General features: G+C 41.1%; 1 protein-coding gene across 2 annotated transcripts; it reads right to left on the reverse strand.

Moving 5' to 3' along the window:
- Window positions 1-4,464: 4,464 nt before the first annotated feature.
- LOC120988914 lies at window positions 4,465-25,446 on the reverse strand. 2 transcript variants are annotated; one of them, XM_040416698.1, is made up of 3 exons: window positions 25,382-25,446; window positions 6,961-7,085; window positions 4,465-5,499 (listed from the first exon to the last, which is right to left on the reverse strand). In XM_040416698.1, exons 1-3 carry the CDS (start codon window positions 25,416-25,418, stop codon window positions 5,044-5,046), a joined length of 618 nt encoding a protein of 205 aa, XP_040272632.1. In that variant the 5' UTR covers window positions 25,419-25,446; the 3' UTR covers window positions 4,465-5,043. The 2 variants fall into 2 exon arrangements, with proteins under 2 accessions (XP_040272632.1, XP_040272634.1); XM_040416700.1 differs by lacking the exon at window positions 25,382-25,446 and adding an exon at window positions 23,085-23,136 and having other exon boundaries at window positions 4,465-5,386.
- Window positions 25,447-27,429: the final 1,983 nt, after the last annotated feature.

Raw genomic sequence — 27,429 nt, forward strand, 5'->3', positions numbered from 1 at the left:
TTTTTATACAAAGTTGGCATTTGACCAAGATATTTATCTCACCCAGCATGGGTATATGTAAAAAGACACCCCAAAACACATTCCTCAACTTCTCCTGAATACAGAGATACCAGATGTGTGACACTTTTTTTGCAGCCTAGGTGGGCAAAGGGGCCCACATTCCAAAGAGCACCTTTCGGATTTCACAGGTCATTTACCTACTTACCACACATTTGGGCCCCTAGAATGCCAGGGCAGTATAACTACCCCACAAGTGACCCCATTTTGGAAAGAAGAGACCCCAAGGTATTCGCTGATGGGCATAGTGAGTTCATGGAAGTTTTTATTTTTTGTCACAAGTTTGTGGAATATGAGACTTTGTATGAAAAAAAAAATTAAAAAAAAAATCATCATTTTCCACTAACTTGTGACAAAAAATAAAAAATTCTAGGAACTCGCCATGCCCCTCACGGAATACCTTGGGTGTCTTCTTTCCAAAATGGGGTCACTTGTGGGGTAGTTATACTGCCCTGGTATTCTAGGGGCCCAAATGTGTGGTAAGGAGTTTGAAATCAAATTCAGGAAAAAATGAGGAGTGAAATCCGAAAGGTGCTCTTTGGAATATGGGCCCCTTTGCCCACCTAGGCTGCAAAAAAGTGTCACACATCTGGTATCCCCGTACTCAGGAGAAGTTGAGGAATGTGTTTTGGGGTGTCTTTTTACATATACCCATGCTGGGTGAGATAAATATCTTGGTCAAATGACAACTTTGTATAAAAAAATGGGAAAAGTTGTCTTTTGCCAAGATATTTCTCTCACCCAGCATGGGTATATATAAAATGACACCCCAAAACACATTCCCCACCTTCTCCTGAGTACGAGATACCAGATGTGTGACACTTTTTTGCAGCCTAGGTGGGCAAAGGGGCCCATATTCCAAAGAGCACCTTTCGGATTTCACAGGTCATTTTTTACAGAATTTGATTTCAAACTCCTTACCACACATTTGGGCCCCTAGAATGCAGGGCAGTATAACTACCCCACAAGTGACCCCATTTTGAAAGAAGAGACCCCAAGGTATTCGCTGATGGGCATAGTGAGTTCATAAAACTTTTTATTTTTTGTAAAAAGTTAGTGGAATATGAGACTTTGTAAGAAAAAAAAAAAAAAAAAAAAAAAATCATAATTTTCCGCTAACTTGTGACAAAAAAATAAAAAGTTCTATGAACTCACTATGCCCATCAGCGAATACCTTAGGGTGTGTACTTTCAGAAATGGGGTCATTTGTGGGGTGTTTGTACTGTCTGGGCATTGTAGAACCTCAGGAAACATGACAGGTGCTCAGAAAGTCAGAGCTGCTTCAAAAAGCGGAAATTCACATTTTTGTACCATAGTTTGTAAACGCTATAACTTTTACCCAAACCATTTTTTTTTTACCCAAACATTTTTTTTTTATCAAAGACATGTAGAACTATAAATTTAGAGCAAAATTTCTATATGGATGTCGTTTTTTTTTGCAAAATTTTACTACTGAAAGTGAAAAATGTCATTTTTTTGCAAAAAAATCGTTAAATTTCGATTAATAACAAAAAAAGTAAAAATGTCAGCAGCAATGAAATACCACCAAATGAAAGCTCTATTAGTGAGAAGAAAAGGAGGTAAAATTCATTTGGGTGGTAAGTTGCATGACCGAGCAATAAACGGTGAAAGTAGTGTAGGTCAGAAGTGTAAAAAGTGGCCTGGTCTTTCAGGGTGTTTAAGCACTGGGGGCTGAGGTGGTTAAGCTGCAATTAATTTGTAAACTGCAGTGACTAGCATGTCGGTGCAGTTTTGCATACATCTTGACCACAACGTGTGAGCCCAGACAGTTTATTTTACAGTAATTATACTTAAAAGAAATAAGGCAATATTTAAGAAAATTCAAAGTCTTTTATTTGATGCAAATGGTTTAAATTAAATAATCTAAATATAATAAATAATTAGATAAATGTTAAAAATAACAAGAGTGTATTCATAAGATAAATAATATTTAAAGAAGACCTGTCACCATAAAATGTAGTGCAACCTGCAGGCAGCACATTATAGAGCAGGAGAAGTTGAGCAGATAAATATACAGTTTTGTGGGAAAAGTAAAACTTGTAAGTTATAACATCTGCTCATTTCTAGCTCAGTTGCCAAAGTGGTTAGTCTTATTAGTGATTAAGTTTCAAAGAATGCTTAAAATCACTAAGAACAACCATGGTGTACAACTGAACTCAGAAAGAGCACAGATTTAAAGGCTATGTATGCGTTGTACTTATTTTTAGCTAAAATCATTTTTTCAATTGATCTTTATTAAAAATGATGAGCCATTTTCCCTGCACAGCTTGGAGTTTATCTTCTAGCAGGATCTATATGTTCACTCTGTTCAGTCAGACAGCTCAGCTGACGGCTCCTTATCTGTGATCTCTCACCTTATAAACCCTCATTAAATTTCAATTTTTATCTTACTGATGAATGTGGCTTAAATAAGTGTTTATGACCTTTTAGTAATTTAGAGATAAGGTTTATTAGATGACGGCACAAAGTGAAAGTACCATTCACAGAATAGAAAATCAGAATAGAAGAACAGTTAACCTTTTGTGACAGAACGGCTCATATTTTTAATAAAGACCAATGAAAAAAATTTGTAAAATACAGTCATAAAAATGAATTGTCCCCGAAGGTTTTAATGAATCTTATAGTTTTAATGAATCTTTTCCCACAAAACTATATATCAATCTGCTCAGCTTCTCCTGCTTCATAACATGCTGCCTACAGATTGCACTGCATTTTGTGGTGTAAGGTTCTTTTTAACATTACAGTATATAATATTAAATCCTAATATACAATGGATAATTTATTATATAAATAACATTAATTGAAATTACAGTAGATATTAGTACATTCTAATGTAAAAAGCTTCATAAATAATCTAATATTTGCAATCACATGTACAACAGGTAAAGTTAAATACAATCATTATGTCTAAGGCTACCGTCACACATTTTTTTCATTACTGCCTTTTTGAGTAAGGGATGTTAAATTTGCACCCATTCAACTGTATTGGGACTTTCAGTCCATGAAAACAAACAAAAGAACATTTTCTTAAAATGGATGCGCAACGGGCTTTAAAAAAAAAAGGGCATGTTTCACTGACGTGTGAATATAGCCTGAGAGTTATCTCAAATAGTGTAACAAATACAACAATTTGTTGTATTGCTAAATTATTATTTAAGCAATGGTTAATACCGATATAAAAAAAAGCCTACAAACTTTATAACCAGTTGTCAGTATAGGAATACTGAAAAAATCAGTGACATTCCAGAGCAGCATTTTTCACTCTGCTGAGGTCCAGTTGTATAGATTTAAATAGGAATGATTTTTTTGGAAATAGCAAATATCAAAGTGTATTATTATATCCCTGTATGCAAGAATTATGTATTGTGAAAAGTGTTGTAAACATGATAAACCTCACATGTAACATCTATAACTCAAGACACAAATGGGATGGTCCGTAGAGGCCCAGAGGTAGAGACAAACTGCTGTATTACTGACAAACGTATAATTTGCTATTGATTTCATCCTCATTTAGTTCCTCCTTAGCATGACTTACAAAGGAAATGCTGGGAACAACTCTCTGCTGTTATAACTGCATCCTAACCCTATGCCTTGCAAGACTTATTTCGATCAAAGGATTTGCATAGCTCGCAAAAAACATGGGTTATGAATATTCAAGTTAAATAAAATATCCTTGTCTGGCTCCATTACTGTACATTGAGAGTGACCTGCACATGCCGGAGGTATCTACTTTGTTTCATTACCACAAGCATGCATCAGTGTGTAAAAGAAACACTAAACATAATAAAATGCACAAAAAAAAAAAAAAATAAATCCATCACTTCCTCCTTTAATCTCCTCCATTCCTTTGAAATATAAAGAAGCTTCTCTCTTTGTCCAGGAGCTCAGACATATTTCCACTTCCTCACGTGTCTACGTCTATCAGTAAGGCCTATACACAGATGATTTTTCTCTGGCGTGTCTTGTTCACTAAAAGAGGTCATAGAAATCGCTTATGTTTTTTTCCATTCAGTTTTATGGCATTTCTGTAGTGGCTTTTTTTTTTTAAACAACTGTGTGAACCACATTTCAGTTTTTTCCCTATAGAGATGAAGATATCAAAACTCCAGGGGAATTTTTTTTTTTAACATACTTAAGCCACAGACCACAAAAACATCCTAATTAAATAAAATGGCAGTAGAATTTTTTTTTGTGTGTCCTATATTTCATATTTCCCATAGACTTTGAGCTAACAGCGTTTTTTTTTTACCGCAAGCACATTAAAACCAGCAGGTGCAAAAACAAAACAAAACACATAAACACTGAAAAAGTGCATAAAACACCACTAAAAACCTATATTTGAACCCACCATAAGACAGCTGGCTGGCGTATGAGCCTCCCCCCTCTTCTCTGTCTTCAGTAGATCACTACTATTGCCTCCTATGTCCCACCCCCTAAGCAGTTCCCCAGCCAAAAATGGAACATCAGCAGGAGATTAAACTCTGTGTTCTGTAAAGGATTTGTACAAGACTGTTTCAGAAACATGTAAAAATAAAAATCTTGCAGAATGACAATGTCCAGTTTACTTTAATATTAATTTCCCGGATTAGTGTTCGCAGTTTCTCTAGCACAGCAGAGTGAGAAGTATATAGGCTCATAGAAAATCTAAAGTATGAAACTTTAGTTTTGGGCGGTTTCAGCTTTCTTCTTTTTTGATGCGTGACTGCAGGTGTAACAATTTTTATGGCATATTGCACAAAATTATGTTGTTGCAATCTTCATAGACTGTGCAAATGTATATTTCTCAAACATTTTAAGAGAATTGAGTGCTTGATGAATATGCTGGTAAAAAAGGATGTTACAAGACTGGTGGTCTGGAATGATGCCAACCTCATATTTTTGCAAAAGTTAGTGGAAATTTTGTTGGTTGGTGGTTCATCTTTTTGTCATTCCATGGAATACAAGTAGATGGTCAACGTAGAAGACTTAGATTAACATATAATTGGTGAAAAAATGTCTTAATCGTCTAGATGGAAGTTTCAAAACTATTTTATGGATAACTTTCAGGAAATCAATGTAAACATTTATCAGCTGACAGCATTCTAACTTCTGTCCATAAATGTCTTCACTGTTAGGTAGGCGAAATTTAGTCTTCAGCATTTTACACATATGTGGATCAAGCATGTTCTCCAGTGAATCATTATATTGCTTTAAAAGTGTTAACAGATTTGAGCGGAGTCCTTTAATTTTCATCCTTTCTTTAGTTAGAATCACTGTATGCTCGTATTCAGACACTTCATGTCTGCCCAACAGCACATCAAAGGCTTTGCTGAAATAAAGTAGACTTTCATTTATTCTGTGAATTACACTTTTTTTATGTGAGTCAGTAGTGTTTGGGTAGGGTCTTCTACAGTCATCCTCAGGAATGTCATGTTCTGTGAACTAAAATATAAAAGGATTTGTTATATTATGTCATAAAATATATTGTGTCATATAACAAATGTTAATGTGAATACTGGAATTGTTCCGAGCATTTGTTTTAAAGCAGATTTGTACCTATGAACCTGGCTCACCTGTTACATGTGCGCTTGGCAGCTGAAGACATCTGTGTTGGTTCCATGTATATATGTGCCCGCATTGCTGAGAAAAATAATAATTTTATATCTGCAAGTGAGCCTCTAAGAGCAACGGGGGCGTTGCTGTTACACCTAGAGGTTCTGCTCTCTCTGTAACTGCCTCACCCTCTGCACTTTGATTGGCAGGGTCAGGCAGTAAAAATATCATCATGTCTGGCTCTGATAAAGCTCCTAGAGGCTCATTTGCATATAATAAAAGATAATTATTCTCAGCATTAAGGGCACATGTGAACATGGGACCAACACAGATGCCGTCATCTGCCAAGAACACATGTAACAGGTCAGCCAGTGTCATAGGTACAAATCTGCTGCCAGATGCCCTTTAAATCTAATGTTTCTATGTTAAAAACAAATCACCAATGAATTTCTATTAAATTCATTTCTTCTCACATTTACTAGAGTTAAAGGGGCTGTCAGGGTACAGGGATAAAAAAAAAAGCTTCACCTGTCACTGTGCTCTGGTTCTGGTCTCTGCTGGACCAGAAGTGTAACATGCCTTCTACATGCATATCACCATTGGCAGCCAATCAGTGGCTTCAGCGATGGCAGCATGTATGTAGACAGCACTAGAGGCAGTGAAGGAGGCATGGTGCTTAATCCCTGGACCCTACCTGGCAGCATGAAAAAGGGTTTCTCGCCTAAGAGAAACCCTTTAATACTGTAAAAAGTAATAATACAATTGATCACTGTATTTTGTATTTTTCAAATGTCTATATGCTCTGTTACAACCTATGGACACCATAGAGGGGTATCCCAGCCCCTCCAGCAGACTTTGCTTCAAATGATACAGTGTGCCTGCTGTAAGGGATATGACTGCTAAGCCGTGGATTAAAGACGACTGGCTCACAGTGATCACCTGATCAGTCAGACAAAAAGCATGATCTGCACTAATTTGACAGCAAAGAAGTCAGCCTGTGCTATTCTCAATCTCAGCCCGCTTAAGGGTTAAAAAATGTATATAACTATAGTATGTCTTTCCTAATCAAAATCAGGATCTCAACACAAGAGAGAGGGAGACTTTACCTAAAGAAATGTTGGGAAATATTTCCACATTTCCTTGTGTCAAGATATGTTCCTCTTTATGAGGAAAAAGATGCCTTAACATATTAAGAATTTAAAGAATGGAGCATCTTGCATTCACATGTAAGAGACGACAATTACCATTTTCTAACAAAATGGTAAAAATGTTCAAAAAAGAGCATGATCAACACACCTAAACAGTTATAGTATTCATACATGACCTAAACATGAACAGAATGATACTTACAGATTCATTAAAAAGCTCTTCTGCTTCTTGTTGCATTTCACGTAGCATTGCTTTGGTCTGATGAAGGATATCACTATTGCAATTTGCAGATAAGGTAAGCAACAGGAAAATTCCATGAAGGAAACCTAGGTACAAAAACAAAATACCGTTTGATTCAAAACTGAAGTTCAAAGTTAACTACATTACTTTGGTACCTATATAGTTGGCTAGCTTCTTCTAGTTCTAAAGTGAATGCATTACATAGATTATTTTGCTAATTAAAACCAGATAGTGAAACATATAATTGATTTTTTCAGACTATAAGATGCACCCCAAGAATTAGAATCAGAAAGCACCCCAAGAATTAGAATCAGAAAGAATTTGAATTTATGAGACGTGAAGAGATCAAGGTCCTTAATTTTGGAATATAGTGTACAGAGGGTTAATAGTTTTGGTCCTGTCCTGTTAAACCTAATGTGTCATCTGCTGACCATTGAAACAAACAGCAATGGTGCATGCGCTCATTAAATGTACTTATCCAAGTAATGTGCCTCCTGTCCTTGCTCTGTAGCAGACGCATTATGAACACACAGCACTGTAGTAAACACATTATACACAGCTCTGCAGCACACATTATACACACACAGAGCCCTGCTCCATGCACAGCTGAAATATATGCATGCACACACAGCTCTGCTGCATACACACCTGACAAACACAGGCATGCTATGCTACACAGCTGACATATAGACACAACCAGTCTGCTGCATATACATTGGGCAAAGCACTGTATGAGCAATCATTAAGGACGCAGTCAGGGAGGACACTGCTGGACCACCCTGACTGTGGACTATAAGACGGAGGCATTTTAGCAGGATTTTTTCTTGCCAAAAAGTGCATCTTATAGGCTAAAAAAAGGTTATTCTAGGCATGTTCTGTGACCTGTGTAGAGTTCATTAGTGAGAATAGGAAATCTGCATCCATCACCTATAGTGAATGGTGGATTATGTGTTATCTATATAGAAATGATTTCAACAATGTCATTTTATGATTTTTCCATCAGAGGGTTTCCCACCAAAGTCCCGTCTAGGAAAACCTCTGTAATATATAGGCAATAATGCCATAGGTTTTACTGTTTGAGAGTTAAGCTACCTGCTATGAAAGTATTAGAACATCTGGGAAACACATGTCATTTTTGACTCAATTTGATCAATTTCAGTCAATCAGTGGATTAGGCCGCCAACCTTCTAATGTGTATGGCATTCTCCTGACTCTACCCCAATGGCTGTTGCTCAGAGAGATGAGTATTGGGCATGTCGGATTGCAACTGCCTGCGTGCAGCGGTTTTCATCTGTCTGATTCTCTGCATATTGTCCCTGCCGAAAAAGCCTGCTGGATCTAAAAGTGCTAGTGTGAAACTAGCCTTTGAAGCTGCTAAAGCTCTACAGCTTTCTTGTTGCAAAGCTCCCAAAAATGTGCACAATACAACATGTGTGGTCTGACTAGCGATTTGTAAAGTGGCAGGACTATGTTCTCATCACGGGCATCTATGCTCCTTTTGATGCACCCCATGATCTTATTAGCCTTGGCAGCAGCTGCCTGACACTGGTTGCTACAGTTAAAGTTTATTATCAACAAAATTTTCTGAGTTCTTTTCCATGTCAGTGTTATCCAGTGTTTTCCTATTTAGTATGTACGGTTCACTTGTATTTTCCTATAGTGGAAGAACAGAAATAAACTTAAAGACTTTCAAGACATTATTTGGAACTAATAGATATATGTAATGAAGACACTATACACATTATTATAAAGGTAAAAAATATTATAAAACAAAATCACATAAAATATGTCCAGGAATGAAGCTAAGTAAGGTAATGTGTATAAAATCATCAAAACATAACATCCATTCTTGTACTTAACAAAAGATATAAATAGTTATTCCATTCTGAAAGGATTAACACTGTGATGTCTTAGGCTACTTTCACATCTGCGCTTTCCCTTTCCGCTATTGAGATCCGTCTGCAGCAACGTTTTTCTGTCCGTGATGTGGTGGGGAGCAAGACGGATCAGTCATGACTCACAATGTAAGTTTTCTCTGACACAATAGAAAACAGATCTGTCCCCCATTGACTTTCAATGGTGTTCATGACAAATCCGTCATGGCTATTTTAGAGATAATACAATCGGATCCGTTCATAATGCAGACGGTTGTATTATTGTGACAGAAGTGTTTTTGCTGATCCATGACGGATCCAAGAAAAACGCTGGTGTGAAAGTAGCCTTAGTTATGAAAACCTCCAAAACAATAAGGCTACAGATGGTAATTAAATGTCCTATGCCGAATACATTTTTTTACTTGAAAACCATTTTAAAACATGGTTTAAATTGGTCCTTTGAAAAGCGAGTTTTGGAAATTTTCCTTACAATTTCACAATTTTACAAACTCAGGTCAAGATAAAGTAGACATATGGGAAATGTAATGTAATAACTATTTTATGAGGTATCACTATCTGTCTTAAAAGCAGAGAAATAAAAAAAAATTAAATTGTGAATTTTTCCAATTGTTTTGTAAATCTGGGATTGTTTTAAATAAATAAAGGTGAAACTCAATTCAACAGATTTACTACAGTCATGAAGTACAATGTGTCATGAGAAAACAATCTCAGAATGACTTGCATAAGTAAAAAGCGTTCCCAGCGGTATAATAGACTCTGTAACTTCGCTACAACTTTACAGCGCTGTAATTCTGCAAATTGAGCCTAGGTTACGGCTGAAAAATTGGCGTGGTGAGAATGACCAGAGGAACGAGGTCCGGGAAGAAACAGGGGAAGTTGGATGCATTCCTGGAAACAGGAACAGGAACAGGAACCACTCCTGGAGACATTCCATCGTCTCCATTACCATCTCCACCACTACAGCAGCGAAACACGGTAGCGGAAGAGGCTTGGACTGACTTCCGGTGCGAGACGGCGGTAAATCCATCGTCTGATGTGCTTTCACCTGCAGCTGGTCTCGAAACCGGGCATCAGAGATTCAGAGAACCTTGCGGTCCGCAGATGGAGAGCCCTCAGAGGTCCGTCACCCCTCCGATACCATCGCTAAAGCCGCCTGGAGCGGGACAGGCGCAACTGAGAATACAACTCGATGCGGAGACTCAGCCGACCGAGACGAGGGAGGTGAGCGATCATACAACCTTGACAATCCAGGCGATCCCCACGGATGATCAACCTGCATCAAGTAACTTATTGAAAGATATGTTAGTTCTCTTCAGTGAATCTATTAATAAAGATTTAACTTCCCTGGTCCGCCCGCTTCAGACGGCGGTGGCAGAGGTGGGGATTAGGGTGGATGCTGTTGAATCTAAGATGGAGGGTTATGCGGTCTCCTATAATCAGCTTAGAGAAGCTCATAATGATCTGATGGGGAAAATGGCTCGGCTCAAAGTAAAGGTTGTTTATTTAGAAGATAGATCTCGCCGGAACAATCTTAAATTCCGAGGGGTCCCTGAGGAAATTGCAACGAAAGATCTGACTTTATATTTACAGAACTTAATGAAAGTTCTGATCCCAGAGCTTACCTCATACGATTTAACCCTAGATAGAGCGCATAGGGTGATGAGACCAAGGCATCTCCCCAGCTCACTACCGAGAGATATTCTGGTACGAGTTCATTTTTTTCATATTAAAGAAGCGCTGCTAGGCGCGTCCAGGAAATTAGGTATCCTACCTTCCCCGTACCATCAGATCAAAGTTTTTGCGGACTTGTCTGCCACTACCTTGCAACAGCGCCGCCAGCTTGGCGTGTTTACCGCTGCATTGCGACGGAGTAATATCCCTTATAGATGGGGATTCCCGACTAAAGTCTTGATTCACCACCAGGGAACCCTTCACGTTATAACCTCCTTGAAGTCCGGGAAGCAGTTGTTTTCCCATTTCGTCCTACGGCAGCACAGAATGGGTTAACTTTGTTCTCATCCGATCCTAGGACCGCCCACCTAGATAATAGGTACAGATTAAAAAAATTAACTCATTAGTAGTGACCTATAAAGGTTGCCTCCTCCAGAACCTCCTTGTGTTTTTTTATTGTCCTCATCGGAGGATGAAGCCCACCTATGGATCCACCTTGGAGATGGCCGTTTGTACCTTGTTTTTTCCAGGTCCAGCCCGGAGAGTGGTTACAGCCATGTATGGTTCCCTGGCTCCACTCTCGTCCCGCTTACCTCCCACCTGCGTCCCTTCAGCGTCTGGCCATTGGTTTGGCTGTTAAGCGCTGTGCCGCTCAGGTATGCCGGCTATCTTCTACTTCCGGTTTCGCATGTGGAACGCATCGTGGAACGCAGACGCGGCGGCGTCTGACGTCATAGGCGCACGCCCATTCCTTTGGGCGCCAAATTCAAATGTCAGGTATAAAAAGCGGGACTATGCAGAGCTCAGATGCCCTGGTGCCTAGGCAGCTGAGCTCTAGCGATTTGAAGGTATTTGCCTGTCCTATTGTCAGGCAGTTAACCCCTCATTGCCCTGCTGTTATTTTGAATGATTTATACCTTCATTTTTTATTACAGATGTCCTCCACATCCAGCAAGAGGGCTCGCAAAAGCAGACACAGATTGTGTCAGGGTTGTGACCAACCCCTTCCTGATGATTTCCTGCAGGATCTCTGCCTCAGGTGTTTCCAGGACGCACAGGGAACTACACCTGCTAAGAAGAAACAGAGAGCTGAACCTGCACTCTGCATCTCCTGTCTGCAGCCCTTACTGGAAGACCATACCTCTAACATCTGCGAGCAGTGTTCCCATCCAGATGAAACATCAGATGACGACACCACCAAGATGATGTCTCTGTTCAAGGCTTTCCTCAAACAAACTAAGCCTAAAAAGTCATCAAAAAAGAGGAGACGTCGGTCTCCATCTTCCTCTTCTGGGGATTCACGGTCAGAAGGCGAAGTCTCCTCTAGTTCGGAGTCGCCGGTTCTAGAAGATAACTTTCTATTCAATAAATCTGACACGAATCATCTTATTAAGGAGGTAAAGAGTATCATGGAAACCAGTAAGGAAAAGGCCAGTAGCCATGACGAGGATAATCTCTTCTACTTTCCGAAGAAGAAGGCGTCAGTGTTTCCAGGTCACCCTGTTCTTGATGCAGTTATGCGTAAGGAGTGGGAACATCCAGTGGCAAGGCTGAACTTAGGCTCCAGATTCAGAGCAGTTTATAAAACAGATCCAGCTGAATCCTCGAGCTGGGAAGGCCCTGCTAGGGTAGACCCAGCAGTGACGAGATTAGCCAGAAAATCATTCTTTCCATCGGATGACTCAGCTTTATTGAAGGACCCTATGGAGAGGAAGGCGGATGGCCTCCTTAAGAGGTCTCACACCTATCTAGCGTCTCTTAATAAAGCGGCCATGGCGTCAGTCCCAGTGGCGCGAGCTCTTAGAGTATGGTTAAGCCATCTTGGCAGGGACATTGAAGACGGTGTCCCCAGAGAAGACCTCCTGAAGCAAATACCTAACCTGAAGCTGGCGGCGGAATTCCTCTGTGATTTCCCAGTAGACACGATAAGGTTTACGGCGAAGAACATGGCTCTCACCAACTCCATACGAAGATCGCTCTGGTTGAAGCTCTGGTCTGGGGATCCATCTTCTAAGAACAATTTATGTTCCCTCCCTTTTGAGCCAGGAGAATTGTTCGGGTCTCACCTGGATAAACTCTTGAAGGCGAATATGGAGGATAAAGTACTAAGTTTTCCTCAAGCCAAGCGGAAGGAGAAACCCAGGAGTTTTCGTGCCTACAGACAGGATCCCAGAAGATCAGGCTATAGAGGTCGCTCAAGCCGAGGAAGAACTGACCGTAGAACTTGGGGTTCGTCGGAGAAACCTAAAAGGAAGACGGAAGGGAATAGGCCTCAGAAGCAGGAATTCTGACGCCAGAATTGTAAGGGTAGGAGGTCGATTATCCCTTTTTCACCGGAGCTGGCTTCAAATTACATCAGACAGCTGGGCTCTGGACATCATACAAAATGGCTACAATCTGGAGTTCAGTCGCGCACCGAGAGACAGGTTTACTGTGAACAAACCAAGAGATCCACAGATCTTTCTTCTGTTAAGGGAGTTCATAGAAAAGGGAGCTTTGGAACCAGTTCCAAACGATTCAAAGAACTCCGGAATCTACTCCAGAATTTTCTGCATACCCAAAGGGAATGGGAAGAGTCGGCTGATCATAGACTTGCGCTACTTAAACCATCATCTAAAGATGATCCATTTCAAAATGGAGACGATGAGATCCATTGCTGCTGTCCTCAGAAAGAACCTGTTCATGGCTTCTTTAGATCTCAAAGACGCCTATCTGCATGTTCCTATAAATCCACAGTCAAGAAGATTCCTGAGAGTTGCCATCAAAAGAGGAAGAGAAATTTTGCATTACCAGTTCAGAGCTCTTCCCTTCGGGTTATGTTCAGCCCCGAGGATCTTCACAAAGATAGCAGTACTTATTGCAGTAGAACTTCGCCTGAGGGGGATCCAGATCTTACCATACCTAGACGACTGGTTGCTGGTAGCCAGTACGGAGAAACTCCTGCATCAACATCTGGAACAATCAGTGAACCTCTTACAGTCTGTGGGTTTCCTAATAAATTGGGAAAAATCAGACACGGTCCCAGCAACGTCCAAGATCTTCCTAGGGTTCCTAGTGAATACTGTCGCCATGAAGCTCTATCTTCCTATGCCAAAGGTGGAAGCACTGAAGAAGGAAATGAAAACTCTGATGTCCCTCCACTCTCCTTCAGTACGAAGGGTTATGAAGACTCTGGGTCATATGACGTCAGTTTCAGAAGCTGTCCCTTGGGCAAATATCCACAGCAGGGATCTTCAGATGAACATGCTGCGAGCTTGGCGACGCTCCAGACTCAGTTTGGACGCGAGAATAAGGCTGAATCCAGCGACAATTCGGTCCCTCAGATGGTGGTTATGCACAGAAAATTTAGTCAAAGGGAAGAGCTTCCAGTTCCTGTCTCCAGTGATCATAACTACGGATGCCTCCGGCCAAGGATGGGGAGCCCTTCTTCTGAACAAGTGGGTGCAAGGCCTCTGGACACACGAGGACAGGATGAAATCCTCGAACTACAAAGAGCTGAATGCGGTTCTGTTGGCTCTTCGCCACTTCAAGTCCGATATAGTAGGGAGATCCGTTCTGATCCGTTCGGACAACTTGACTACCGTATTCTACCTGAACAAACAGGGAGGTACGAGGAGCGGACTTCTTCTGGAGCTGTGCAAAACTATTTTCAGCTGGGCGGAATCACACCTGCTGGAACTAAAAGCAGCGCATATCAGGGGCTGCTGCAATACGCAAGCGGATCATCTGAGCAGGAAGACGGTGAACCAAGCCGAATGGGAGCTCAATCAGTCCGTTTTTCACCAAATTACAGAGAAGTGGGGCTCTCCTGCATGGGATCTGATGGCGACAGCAGAGAACAGAAAACTGAGCAGGTTTTGTTCGCTGAACAGCTTCGACAGTCCAACAGTGGTGGACGCCTTCTCCATGAGCTGGGAACGCCTATTCGTCTATATATTTCCCCCGGTACCTCTCATCCCGAGAGTTCTTCGGAAGATAGCAGAGGAGAAGCCTCAGGCCATTATGATCACGCCATTTTGGCCGAGAAGGTCGTGGTTTCCCCTTCTATTTCACTTGTCGAGGGGGAACTTCTGGAAACTCCCCATGCGGCCATATCTCCTGTTGCAGAAGGACCTGTATCATCAGAATCTACAACGTCTACACCTTACGGCCTGGAGGCTGAGAGAAGTAGACTAGAGAGAAGGGGCTTGTCACAATCAGTAATCAACACCCTACTGGCGTCTAGGAAAGACTCTACCAACAGAAGATATGCTAAAGTCTGGCAAAAATTTCTATCCTGGATGTCACAGACCAGCCATGAAACCATCAATATTTCTTCCATCCTGCAGTTCCTACAAGATGGGTTCCAGAAAGGGCTCAAGCCAAATACGCTAAGATCCCACATGACGGCAATAAACTCTGTAACAGAGAATGAATTCCTTCATCATCCTTTGATATTCCGTTTTTTCAAGGCGATCAAGAGGCTCAAACCTATTCATAGAGACCCAGTGCCCATCTGGGATCTTTCTCTGGTACTAAAAAGGCTTGCAGCTCCCCCATTTGAGCCATTACAAGAAGTAGACTACAAATGGCTCTCCTGCAAGACTCTTTTCCTCACAGCAATTACGTCTGCCAAAAGACTGGGGGAACTTCAGGCATTATCTTCAAAATTCCCGTACTTACGTTTTCTGCCAGATGGGGTTCTACTTCGTACTATGCCAGCCTTTTTGCCTAAAATCCCTTCAACAGCAAACAAAAATAGAGAGTCGTTCCTCCCAGTATTTTTTCCTGAGCCTCTGGACGAGAACCAGAAACTCTTACATACATTAGATGTTAAAAGAGCTCTACTTATCTATTTGCAAAGAACAAGAGAATTCAGAGCAGTAGAAAAACTTTTTGTCCTCTTCTCTGGGCCAAGAAAGGGTTCTTCTCCTTCTAAGGATACTTTGGCAAGATGGATCAAAGCCACAATAATGGAAGCCTATTCTCTGGAAGAGATACCACCTCCATTTCCAGTGAGAGCACATTCCACCAGGGCCACGGCTACTTCTTGGGCAGAAGTCGCACAGGTCTCGATTGAAGAAATCTGCAATGCAGCATCCTGGTCTTCATCCCTGACCTTCGTCAAGCATTATCGTTTGGATGTTAACGCTAGGAGCTCAGCCTTTGGTACCGGGGTTCTGTCTGCAGCTCTGAGTGAGGATACCCCCCCTTGTGATCTATGAAAATCCCATTCTGTGCTGCCGTAGGACGAAATGGGAAAGGAAAAATTCTTACCTGGGATTTTACTTTCCTTGAGTCCGTAGGCAGCACAAGTATACCCTCCCTAATAAATTTCTTATATTGTTTCTTGGCATAATTCTTGGTCTGAGTCTATTTGTATTAACACAAGGAGGTTCTGGAGGAGGCAACCTTTATGTCACTACTAATGAGTTAATTATTTTAATCTGTACCTATTATCTAGGTGGGCGGTCCTAGGATCGGATGAGAACAAAGTTAACCCATTCTGTGCTGCCTACGGTGCTGCCAAGGAAAGTAAAATCCCAGGTAAGAATTTTTCCTAGACTCGTGGAATATTAAGATGGAAATTCCGGACCAGAGTCAAAGTCCACTTACCTCCCTGGACTCTGAATGGCACTTAGTGACTCAGGGGAAGAGGCACCATCGTTGATAAGGGCCACGGGAATGCACCGGGGTAGTGATTGCTGGGGCAGCGCTGAGTAGTCCTTTCCGGCCATGGGCCGAAGTATATGTCCCTCCAGATTAACGGCATTATATGCCGTTTTTTTTTTTGTGTTTGTCTTAAATTAATTATGTTGTACTTATATGTTTCTTCATGCAGATTTGTTTGTCATTTTTGTTTTGTCCAGCAGTGCATGCATAGGATAGATTATCTACAGGCTCTAATGTGGGAGAGATTGGACGCGGAGGGGGAGTATCCCCTCCACAGCATGGACCCATGGACCTATGGTCTTTAAAATTGTTGCAATAAATGTGAAGGGCCTAAACAGCCCATTTAAAAGGTCCATGCTGTGGAGGGAAGTAAAGACTCTGAAGGGGGATATAGTTTGTGCAACTGAGACACATTTGTTGAAGGAGGATGCGCATAGACTTAAAGATATTCATTTTCCATATATTTTTCATTCTCACTACACGAAAAAGCAGAGAGGAGTGATGGTGGCAATTAGGGATTCGGTAGCGTTTCAGCTGCTTGAATCTATAATTGACCAAAACGGGCGATATATTATTATGGTTGCATCTATAAACAGTGTGATTTATACCATTGTATCGGTATACACTCCGAATAAGCATCAGTTGCATTTTTTACGTAAATTAGTGACAAAGGTGAATGCCGTTAGGAGGGGCTTGATTCTCTGGGGGGGAGACTTCAATTCTATTTTAGATCCGGTTATGGACTCGTCATCTGGTGTTGGAGGTAACCCCCGGGGCCTCAACTCCCTCTTACTGAAAGAGGATCTTTATGATGTGTGGAGGTTCCACCATGATGGAGAAAAGGATTATACTTTTTTTTCAAATGCTCATCAAATGTATTCCAGGATCGATTTTTTTTTGGTTGATCGCCATTTGCTAGCCACAGCAGTAGGTTCCACCATAGAAATGATTACATGGTCTGACCATGCGCCCGTTACTCTGACAATTGGAGAAGATCTCAATAGATCCCCTTGTTTCTTATGGCGTAACAATACGTATTTATTGGAGCATCCTAAACATAAAAAAATACTGCAAGAGGGTTTAAAAGAATTTTTCTGCATCAATGATGGATCGGTGTCTAATCCCTTCTTTCTCTGGAATGCTCACAAGGCCTATATGCGAGGTTTGCTCATTAAGGCTGGAAGTAGGGCAAAGAAGGAGAGAGAGGAGCGGATAACTGCTTTGACCACACAGATAAGGTTCTTAGAATCTAGTAATAAAATTAGCCCCTCAGCTACTACAGGAATTCAGTTGCGGAATCTCCGCCTCCAACTAAAGGAGCAATTACTTTATAGATATGAGAAGGATTTAAAACAGACCCGTGCATTATACTATGCACAGGATAATAAATCAGGGAAGTTGTTGGCCCGGAGATTAAAGGCGAGAAATACTAAAAGTAAGATCCCGTATAAAAGGATCATTGATCCACAAGGTATAGCAAATTCCTTTCAGGATTTTTATAAAACTCCCTACAACTTAGAGTCGACGTCGGACGTATCTCCTGTAACACCGGCAGCCGTAGATCAGTTTTTAGCTTCCATTCACCTCCCGAAACTTACTGAGGCCCAATTAGGGAAATTAAACTCCCCACTGACAGAGCAAGAAATTCTTGAAGTTATTGAGAAACTACCTAAGAATAAAGCGCCAGGACCAGATGGCTTTTCAAACGTATATTATAAGATATTTCAAAAAGAACTCTCTCCCTACTTATGTCAAATCTTTTCGGAAATGGTGAATACCAGTTCTCCTCCTAAAGAGATGCTGGAGGCGACGATAGTCGTCATTCCGAAAACAGATCCCCCCTCGGATGATGTAGGGAGCTATCGTCCGATTTCGCTCCTAAATACAGACGCAAAAATCTATGCAAAAGTCTTGGCGAATCGGCTGGCTCCTTGCATCACAACTCTTACCCATGTGGATCAGGTAGGATTCGTAAGAGGTAGGCAGCTACAGGACAATATCAGACGGACATTAAACATTCTGAACTATCTCCAGAAATCCAAAATCCCAGCACTTTTTGTCACCTTAGATGCCGAGAAGGCGTTTGACCGCATTAATTGGCGGTTCGCCTTCTCGGTGTTAGCGAAGATGGGATTTTCGGGAGCAATCCTGGCGGCTATCAGGGCACTTTACACCCAACCAAGCGCTAGAGTGTGGGTCAATGGGGCACTTTCTGACCCCTTTGATATCAGTAATGGTACCCGCCAGGGTTGCCCCCTGTCTCCCATGATATTTATTTTGACCATAGAGCCTTTGGCTCAAACCTTACGTCAAAGCCCTGATGTGGAAGGAGTGGTTATAGGGGGCATAGAACATAAAGTCAGCTTATATGCAGATGACATCATCCTGACGTTGTCTAGACCGCAAACATCTCTTACGGCTGCCATCGATATTATAACTCGATTTGGAGAACTCTCGTTCTATAAATTGAATGCTCTTAAATCCCAGGCTCTTTCAATAAATATCCTTTCAACTCAGAAGAAGAAGCTGAGGGATGCTTTCGACTTAGACTGGCAGAATGGCCAAATTGACTATCTGGGGATAAAGCTCACAGCATCATTTAAGAAGTTATACGCGGTAAATTATGTCCCACTTTTAAAGGTTCTGGAGAAGGACCTTGACAACTTAGCTAGATATGAGGTGTCTTGGGTAGGCCGTATTGCATCCTTTCAGATGTTTACTCTCCCTAAACTAGTATACATATTTAGGACACTACCTATCACTCTCCCAGGTAGCTTCTTTCAGAAGTGTTCCCAGCTGATTAATGCATTGATCTGGAAACGACATAGACCCAGAATAGCAATCACAATAATGCAGAGATCGAGACTCCGGGGTGGTCTGGGTCTCCCGAACATCTATGAGTATTTTCTGGCCTCGCAGGTATCACAGCTAAGGGAATGGTGGGTGGGCAACTATGCTAAACAGTGGGTACATATAGAAACAATACTATTTCCTGGTAGCAGTTTAAAAACCCTTCTACTGGCAGCCCTCCATCCGACATTTAAGCGACTACCATCGGCTCCGACATTGGTATCTGTGTCATTGGAAAACTGGGTCAGATTTCATAAGTTATGCACCCGGGAGTCTGGATCCTTTCCACCCAGCACCCCAGTAACTGTATTTAACTTTCTTATTCCGAATATTTCGGTGACGTCCTGGGAGCTGAGTGGACTGGATCTTCTCTCTAAATTATTTATCTCGGACACCCTTTGCCCTTTTGAATATCTTCATAGACGATTCCTAATCCCACACACAGATTTTTATAAATATTTGTGTATTAGACACTTTTTAACAGCTAATTGTCCGTTTGATCTGATGTGCAGTCAGGAAGTCTTTAAATTATGGTCACTCCCCCCGCCAAAAAGCACACGACTGCGGCCTTTGTATATGATGATGGGGGATAAACTGCTTACTTGGGAAAGGGACTTAGGGCTAACGTTTTCTGAGGAGCAGTGGTTAGCGGCCTTTTCTTGTATATCGAAAAATATTAGGTGTGCTTTACACTATGAGTCCTTGATGAAAACCATACTAAGGTGGTATTATACGCAGGACCGCTTGAGCTATATCTTTCCTGATACTTCACATTTATGTTGGCGAGGATGTGGGGGGAGAGGCACATTATATCATATTCTGTGGTCTTGTCCGATGCTGCGGGATATATGGAGGGCTACATTCTCTCTTGCCTCGGATTTGCCATCTCCCTCATTGGCTCTGTTATGGATTGATTTGATTAGGATACCATCTGAGGGCAGGGTGATGCTGGGACACCTTTTTCTCTCAACTAAATTAGCTATAGTAAAAAATTGGAAGTCACGGGATGTTCCAAGCCTTACGGAGATTATCCGTAGGCTAAATTCTACCTATATACATGAGCGTGCGTTGGTGGGAGCTGGGGACGCAGCCAGGAGGTTCGAGAGGAAATGGGGCATATGGGGCCTCTCCATTTGCTTTACTGTCCTCTGTTTGATATACTCAATTCATGCTTAATATATTGTTGGATGCCCTGTAGCATAAAATTTATATCTGTACAAATTATGTTTGTATAAAAATTACATTTGGGTAAATATTGCCTAATGACTGCACTGTATGTTTTATGTTTTATGTTTTTATGTTTTATGTTTTATGTCTTTATTTTATTTTTGTTTGCTGCGTTTTTTATTGCTGTATTTCTCTCCATGCATAATAATGTATGTCTTTTTTTTCAAAAAAAAAAAAAAAAAACTAGTAAAAACTATTGAAGAAAAAAAAAAAAAGCGTTCCAAAATTATTACCACATAAAGTGACACATGTCAGATTTGCAAAAAATGGCCTGGTCAGGAAGGTAAAAACTGGCCCGGGGTAAAAGGGGTTAATATATTTTGTTTTACCTGGGAAATCTCCAATTTTTTTGTTCACCTATGAACACCTTTTTACAGTTACCTAAAAAGTTACTTTAAAAAAAAGTTGAGAAAGTTTCTATATACATGGATATAAAACGTCTACACACTCCTGTTAAAATGTCAGGTTTATGTGCTGTAAAAAAAATGAGACAAAGATAAATCATTTCAGAACTTTTTCCACCTTTAATGTGACCTATAAACTGTACCACTCAATTGAAAAACAAACTGAAATCTTTTAGGTGGAGGGAAGAAAGCATAAGTGTGCACACCCTCTTATAACTGGGGATGTAGCTGTGTTCAGAATGAAGCAATCACATTCAAAATCATGTTAAATAGGAGTCAGCATACACCTGCCATCATTTAAAGTGCCTCTGATTAACCCCAAATAAAGTTCAGCTGCTCTAGTTGGTCTTTCCTAACATTTTCTTAGTCACATCCCACAGCAAAAGCCATTGTCCACAGAGCGCTTCCAAAGCATCAGAGGGATCTCATTGTTAAAAGGTATCAGTCAGGAGAAGGGTACAAAAGAATTTCCAAGGCATTAGATATACCATGGAACACAGTGAAGACAGTCATCATCAAGTGGAGAAAATATGGCACAACAGTGACATTACCAAGAACTGGACGTCCCTCTAAAATTGATGAAAAGACGAGAAGAAAACTGGTCTGGGAGGCTACCAAGAGGCCTACACAGCAACATTAAAGGAGCTGCAGGAATATCTGGCAAGTACTGGCTGTGTGGTACATGTGACAACAATCTCCCGTATTCTTCACGTCTGGGCTATGGGGCAGAGTGGCAAGACGAAAGCCTTTTCTTACGAAGAAAAACATCCAAGCCAGGCTACATTTTGTAAAAACACATCTGAAGTCTCCCAAAAGCATGTGGGAAAAGGTGTTATGGTCTGATGAAACTAAGGTTGAAATCTTTGGCCATAATTCCAAAAGATATGTTTGGCCCAAAAACAACACTGCACATCACCAAAAGAACACCATACCCACAGTGAAGCATGGTGGTGGCAGCATGCTTTGGGGCTGTTTTTCTTCAGCTAGAACTGGAGCCTTAGTTAAGCTAGAGCGAATTATGAACAGTTCCAAATACCAGTCAATATTGGTACAAAACCTTCAGGCTTCTGCTAGAAAGCTGAACATGAAGAGGAACTTCATCTTTCAGCATGACAACGACCCAAAGCATACATTCAAATAAACAAAGGAAAGGCTTCACCAGAAGAAGATTAAAGTTTTGGAATGGCCCAGCCAGAGCCCAGACCTGAATACGATTGAAAATCAGTGGGGTGATCTGAAGAGGGCTGTGCACAGGAGATGCCCTCACAATCTGACAGATTTGGAGTGTTTTTGCAAAGAAGAGTGGGCAAATCTTGCCAAGTCAAAATGTGCCATGCTGATAGACTCATACCCAAAAAGACTGAGTGCTGTAATAAAATCAAAAGGCGCTTCAACAAAGTATTAGTTTAAGGGTGTGCACACTTATGCAATCATATTATTTTATTTTTATATTTTTTCTTCCCTCCACCTAAAAGATTTCAGTTTGTTTTTCAATTGAGTTGTACAGTTTATAGGTCACATTAAAGGTGGAAAAAGTTCTGAAATTATTTATCTTTTTTGTTTCATTTTTTTACATCACAGAAACCTGACATTTTAACAGGGGTGTGTAGACTTTTTATATCCACTGTTTATTGTATTACTTGTACTAATCCTTAGTTACAGCTTTAGGGCTCATGCAAACGGCCATTGCCCGGCCGTGGCTGTATTGCGACCCGCATACAGTGGGTCCGCAAAACACGGATACCGGCTGTGTGCACCCCACATCACGGATGCAGACCCATTCACTTGCAGAAGCCTTCATCCGAGCCTCCGCACCAGAAAAAAATGAGTCATGCACTACTTATTTGCAGTGCGGACCGTTGGATATGGATCGCAGAACCCATTCAAGTGAATGGGTCCGCGATCCAGATGCTACAGCCACACGGTTGGAGCCCGTGCCCTACGGTTGTGTGCATTAGCCCTTACTGTTATAGCTCAGAGCTCAATTACTATTATTATTATCATATGACTTTGTTCTTTTTACATAATACCGTCATTACCAGCATCAATCTTATTACTACTTTTTAGACTTGAAAAAGGAGTGTTATTCTACTCCGAAACGCGTTGTCACGTATATGCAAATAAAAAGAATTGTCTCCAACCACTTGAGGTCGTGTTTTTGCGCCAGGAGGTATCGAAAACAGTGGACCACCAATACCCCACACCCCTCTATTAACTCTAAGCTAGGAATTGTATGACCATCTACCCCACATATTCTGTCACTTACCAGTAAGTAAAGTTAAGAGGACATGTAGAAAGAGCTCGACAGTATTAGGTAACAGCTTCCTTACATATTACAAAATGTCAATGTGACGTTTAGAGGTAATATTCCAGCTATTACACAAACCTTGTCTTTGAATTGCATAGCTGTATTGTGAGTTTTGATGCTCTGGTCTTTTAAGGACCTGAATGAAACAAAGGGATTTAGAGGGGTTGAACAGGATCAGACAAAACATGACTGCTTTTTTCCCCTCACCTATCCACATGTTGTGTGTGATTTTGTAGTAACTCAGCTCCATTCACTTCAATGGAGCTAAGTGTATCAGACACAACCTGCGGACGGGTGCAGCACTGTTTCTGGAGGAAAGAAACTAAATTGTAGAATCCTGTATAACCCCGTGCAAAATGGAAAAAGGCACTACATGCCCTATTGGAACATATAGACATCACAATGAGGGTCATCCATTTAAGACCCCCTTCCGTCAGCCAAAATTCAGAGCCACTGCAGGGAACAGCTCCTGTGCACAACCCATCATGCCTAGTTATTTCTATGGACTCACGTCTCACTACATTTTTCCATTAAGGATTCATCAGTAGACATGTGCACCTTCGCACTGCTGATCTTCAGGAGAAGTTCTTACAAGCAATGGTACTAATATAGAAATGTGAGGCGATAAAACCATACGCAGTGTGCCATAGGTAGTATTGCCAATAGGAATTATGCAATATGAAAGTCAAACAGGTGGAGGCTCACCTTGGCCTCCACCTGTTTGAGGCTCATAGGCACAACTAATACAGGCAGAGCTGTAATGAAAGCTATGTGAGGAATACCATGTATGGCTGCCTGCTGCATCTTCCTCAAAAGCAAAACTGATTCAATGAGAGAAGGAGAAAAGAGAAGCTGGAGCCACACTGCCCCAGGAATGAAACAGAATCTTGTAGACAGGGTTCAAGATGAAAGCTTTGTTGGTGACAACGCGTTTCAGCAGTGAACCAGTGCCTTCATCAGGCCATTCTGTTTCACTCCACTGACAGCGCTGCTCCAACTCCTCATTGCTACTTCTCATTGCATCAATATAGATATATTACAGGGAAAATGTTTACACAGGTAGCATTTAAGGCTGCTTAACATTGTTGCACTTTTTCGCGGCTGTGTACTGTGTTCCTGCTGTTTCCATATGATCAGTGATGTTACGTATTCTGATCATGTGCTGATTTCATGGCGTTCCAAGCTCCGAGAATATGAAACGTCACTGATCACACAAAGCTTACTCAGTGCAAACAGCCCCTGAATGAGACATCAAACTGGTGACTTTTCCTACACATACCTCACCTCCCCCTGAACGTAAAGTCACAGCGGGAATGACCATTAGACAACACAGAAGATAGCAGAGCTAGCAAAGCTAAACGCAGGCCTGAATCAGAGAAGGATGGTCTGTGCAGTGCGACTGAAAAGAACTGAAGAATCAAAGTGTAGATTTTAGCCTCAGTGTTTTAAAACAATAATTGAAAATGACTTTCAGGGATCATAAATATGTATCCTTACCCTACATGTTGTATTTCTAAATTTTATGAAATCAGATAATATGCACAATACTAAAAGATTTGCAAGATTTGTAAGAATTTACCAGTACTTCAATAGAGGGGGTTGCACTCTGAAAATACTTCCCTTAGAATAATGTATACATGCTATAGTCTCAGTGTCTTTAAGGCTGGGTTCAGACCTGAGCGTCTTTGATATGCGCGTTTAACGCGCGTTTTTGACGCGCGTTTTTGACGAGCGTTTTTTGCAATAGTAAACGCGCGTTTGACGCGCGTTTGTGTGATTGACTGCAATGTCCTATGGCCACAAACGCGCGTCAAAACGCCCCAAAGAAGCTCAAGTACTTGTTTGAGCGTAGACGTTTTACAGCGCGTTTTTCAGCGCTGTAAAACGCTCAAGTGAGAACCAGGGCCATAGGGAAGCATTGGTTTTCATGTGTTGAGCGTTTTACAGCGCGTTTGAACGCGCTGTAAAACGCTCAAGTGTGAACCCAGCCTAAGGGACTAAACTTAAAGTATCATATACACTGTAAGTCCTGAAATAAAGCCCTGTGACTCAGTATTCCGATCATTGTTTTAAATAGATCTTTACATTTCCAAGAAGAGAATTTTTCCTTTAAATGCCTGAAAGTTCTGTTCAAAATTCTTTTACTACATCACTAGAGGTTCTACAGCCCCAGAATCTCTTTTGATGGTAGGAGGATACACAGATATATTACATTACAGCACGTGTCTTATGAAGTGGCTCTGGCAGGCTTTGACTTTACATCATGTCTTATACATTAAAAAGAAATACTTCCTGTGCCACAATATTCTTACATTACATATAACACTCAGACGTTTCATCTGAAATAGCACACAAACAAAAGAAGCAAGACCTACCTGAGAATGGCTGACACTTTTTAAATCTGCCCACCATACTAAGAGACACAAGACAGTCTTCTACTTCTGAGTGTGCTATCACTGTCTCAGAAAGAAGAAGTTGTGTTTTTTTATGGTGCTTGTCATCTCCTCCTATCTTTTTCAATCGCATGGAAAATGTGCACTAATACTGTGATTGCTACCAGTACGTCTTCCGCAAAATAGGAAGTAACACTTGTGTATGCAATTTTTTTATTTATTTTTACAACAGATGCAAAGATCCTGGAGTAAACCCTGTATGAAATGGTACAGGTGACACCTAATATAAAAACTGTAAAGTCCCCCATGACTGTATTGTGGTTATGATTATGATGACATTTACATACGCACCTTGGTAAATTACTCTTGATTAAAGCTGAAACTCTACATTTCTAGCAACCTCCTATTTTCTACATTAATACAAGGCCTTTAATCTCACACTTCATCCTCATGTTACTTAAATTAGTTGTTAAAGGGGTTCTCTGTATTTTTCATATTGATGACCTATCCGCAGGATAGAACATCACTATGAGATCTGCGGGTGTCTGACACCCAGAACCCCTGTTGACCAGCTGCTTGAGGAAGCCACAACACTCACCGGAGCTACAGTTATGGTCACAGCCTCCTCGCAGCTTGCTAAGCACAGCACCATCCATTGGATAGTGGCTGTGCTTGGTAATGCAGCTCAGCCCTATTCACTTAAATGGGACAGAGCTGCTCCTAGCCTACGCGATAGGAGTGATATTGTGAGTTATATGTGATATTTATGACCTACTGTATTCTGAGTATCTATCAATATCCTGGAGAAACCCTTTAATGTCAATTTCAGAAATGACCTACTAACTACTAGACAAAATACCATTTTGTGTAAGTTTGGTCCAATCTGGAACATTCAATTTGGGTTTTAGTCCAAACAGCTCAATTTAAGCCTGAAGGGTTCTGGGTCTTACATAAAAAATGAAACGTAATGAAAAAACTTTTTATTTATATCAACTTGTTTCCTGAATAGTGGATGTTATCTGTCAACTTAAAGGAGTTATCCAACCCCTATAATGTCTCCCAAAAGGCCCTCATACTGGTTATACTTACTCCGCTCCCCGGCACACGCATCTCTTCTGATGCCGCACGTCGCTGCTTCTCCCCGTTGCGTGGATCAAAACATCCAGCATACAACAAAAAAATGGCAAATCGTACATTTTTATATTTTTTCCATTACGCCATTAATTTTTATTTTTTTTAAAAGTATGATCATTTTGGGATGTGGTGATGCCTATAATGTTTATTTTTTATTTTTATTATGGGGAAGGGAGGTAATTTGAATTATATATATATATATTTTATATTTTTAAATAATACTTTTTAAAAGTTCCCCTAGGAAACTTGGACATGCGATCATAGACTCCAATGCATTAGAAGCATTAGCGTTGAAATTCGCTGTTTCTATTGGAACATAGCTGTGGCAGCCTCAGATCCTTCAGAGGGAACGAGCCTGCCACAGGGAATTAATGGATCTCCTGATCGGCACTAGGGGGAGCCATTCCAGCCACAGAAGCGCAGGACTCACAGGTTTTTAGTGCTTAGATGCCATGTCACATTTGACCATGTCGTCTGCAGAGTTAAATGTCTGTGTTTTTTTTTATTACCAATGACAGACGTTAGCCCTGCTTGTCTGCTGTGTGGAACAGCAAGCACCCACGAGTTATGGAGCTTGTTTGGTATGAAATGGGCGCCATATTTAAAGAGACGACATCCGCCGCCCAAGTCAAGGGATTAAAGGTACCGACTTGTACCTGATAAACAATGTGCTTGTAGCATTGTGACCCTTATCCTAGTGGTCGGAGTGCCATAGAGCCGACTCGCACTGATCTAATATTGATGACATCCTAAGAGTAGGCCATGGATTTTGAAGAATTGGTTAACCCATTGTCACGTAGTGATGTGGGAGGGAACACCACACCGACAACAGGAGGGAAGAGAAAAGGAATTATGCCTCAAAGCTAGGGAAAGGTAAACGGACACCCCCTAAGGAA

This window comes from Bufo bufo, chromosome 2, assembly GCF_905171765.1.
Source record: "Bufo bufo chromosome 2, aBufBuf1.1, whole genome shotgun sequence".
Classification (NCBI taxonomy): Eukaryota; Metazoa; Chordata; class Amphibia; order Anura; family Bufonidae; genus Bufo; species Bufo bufo.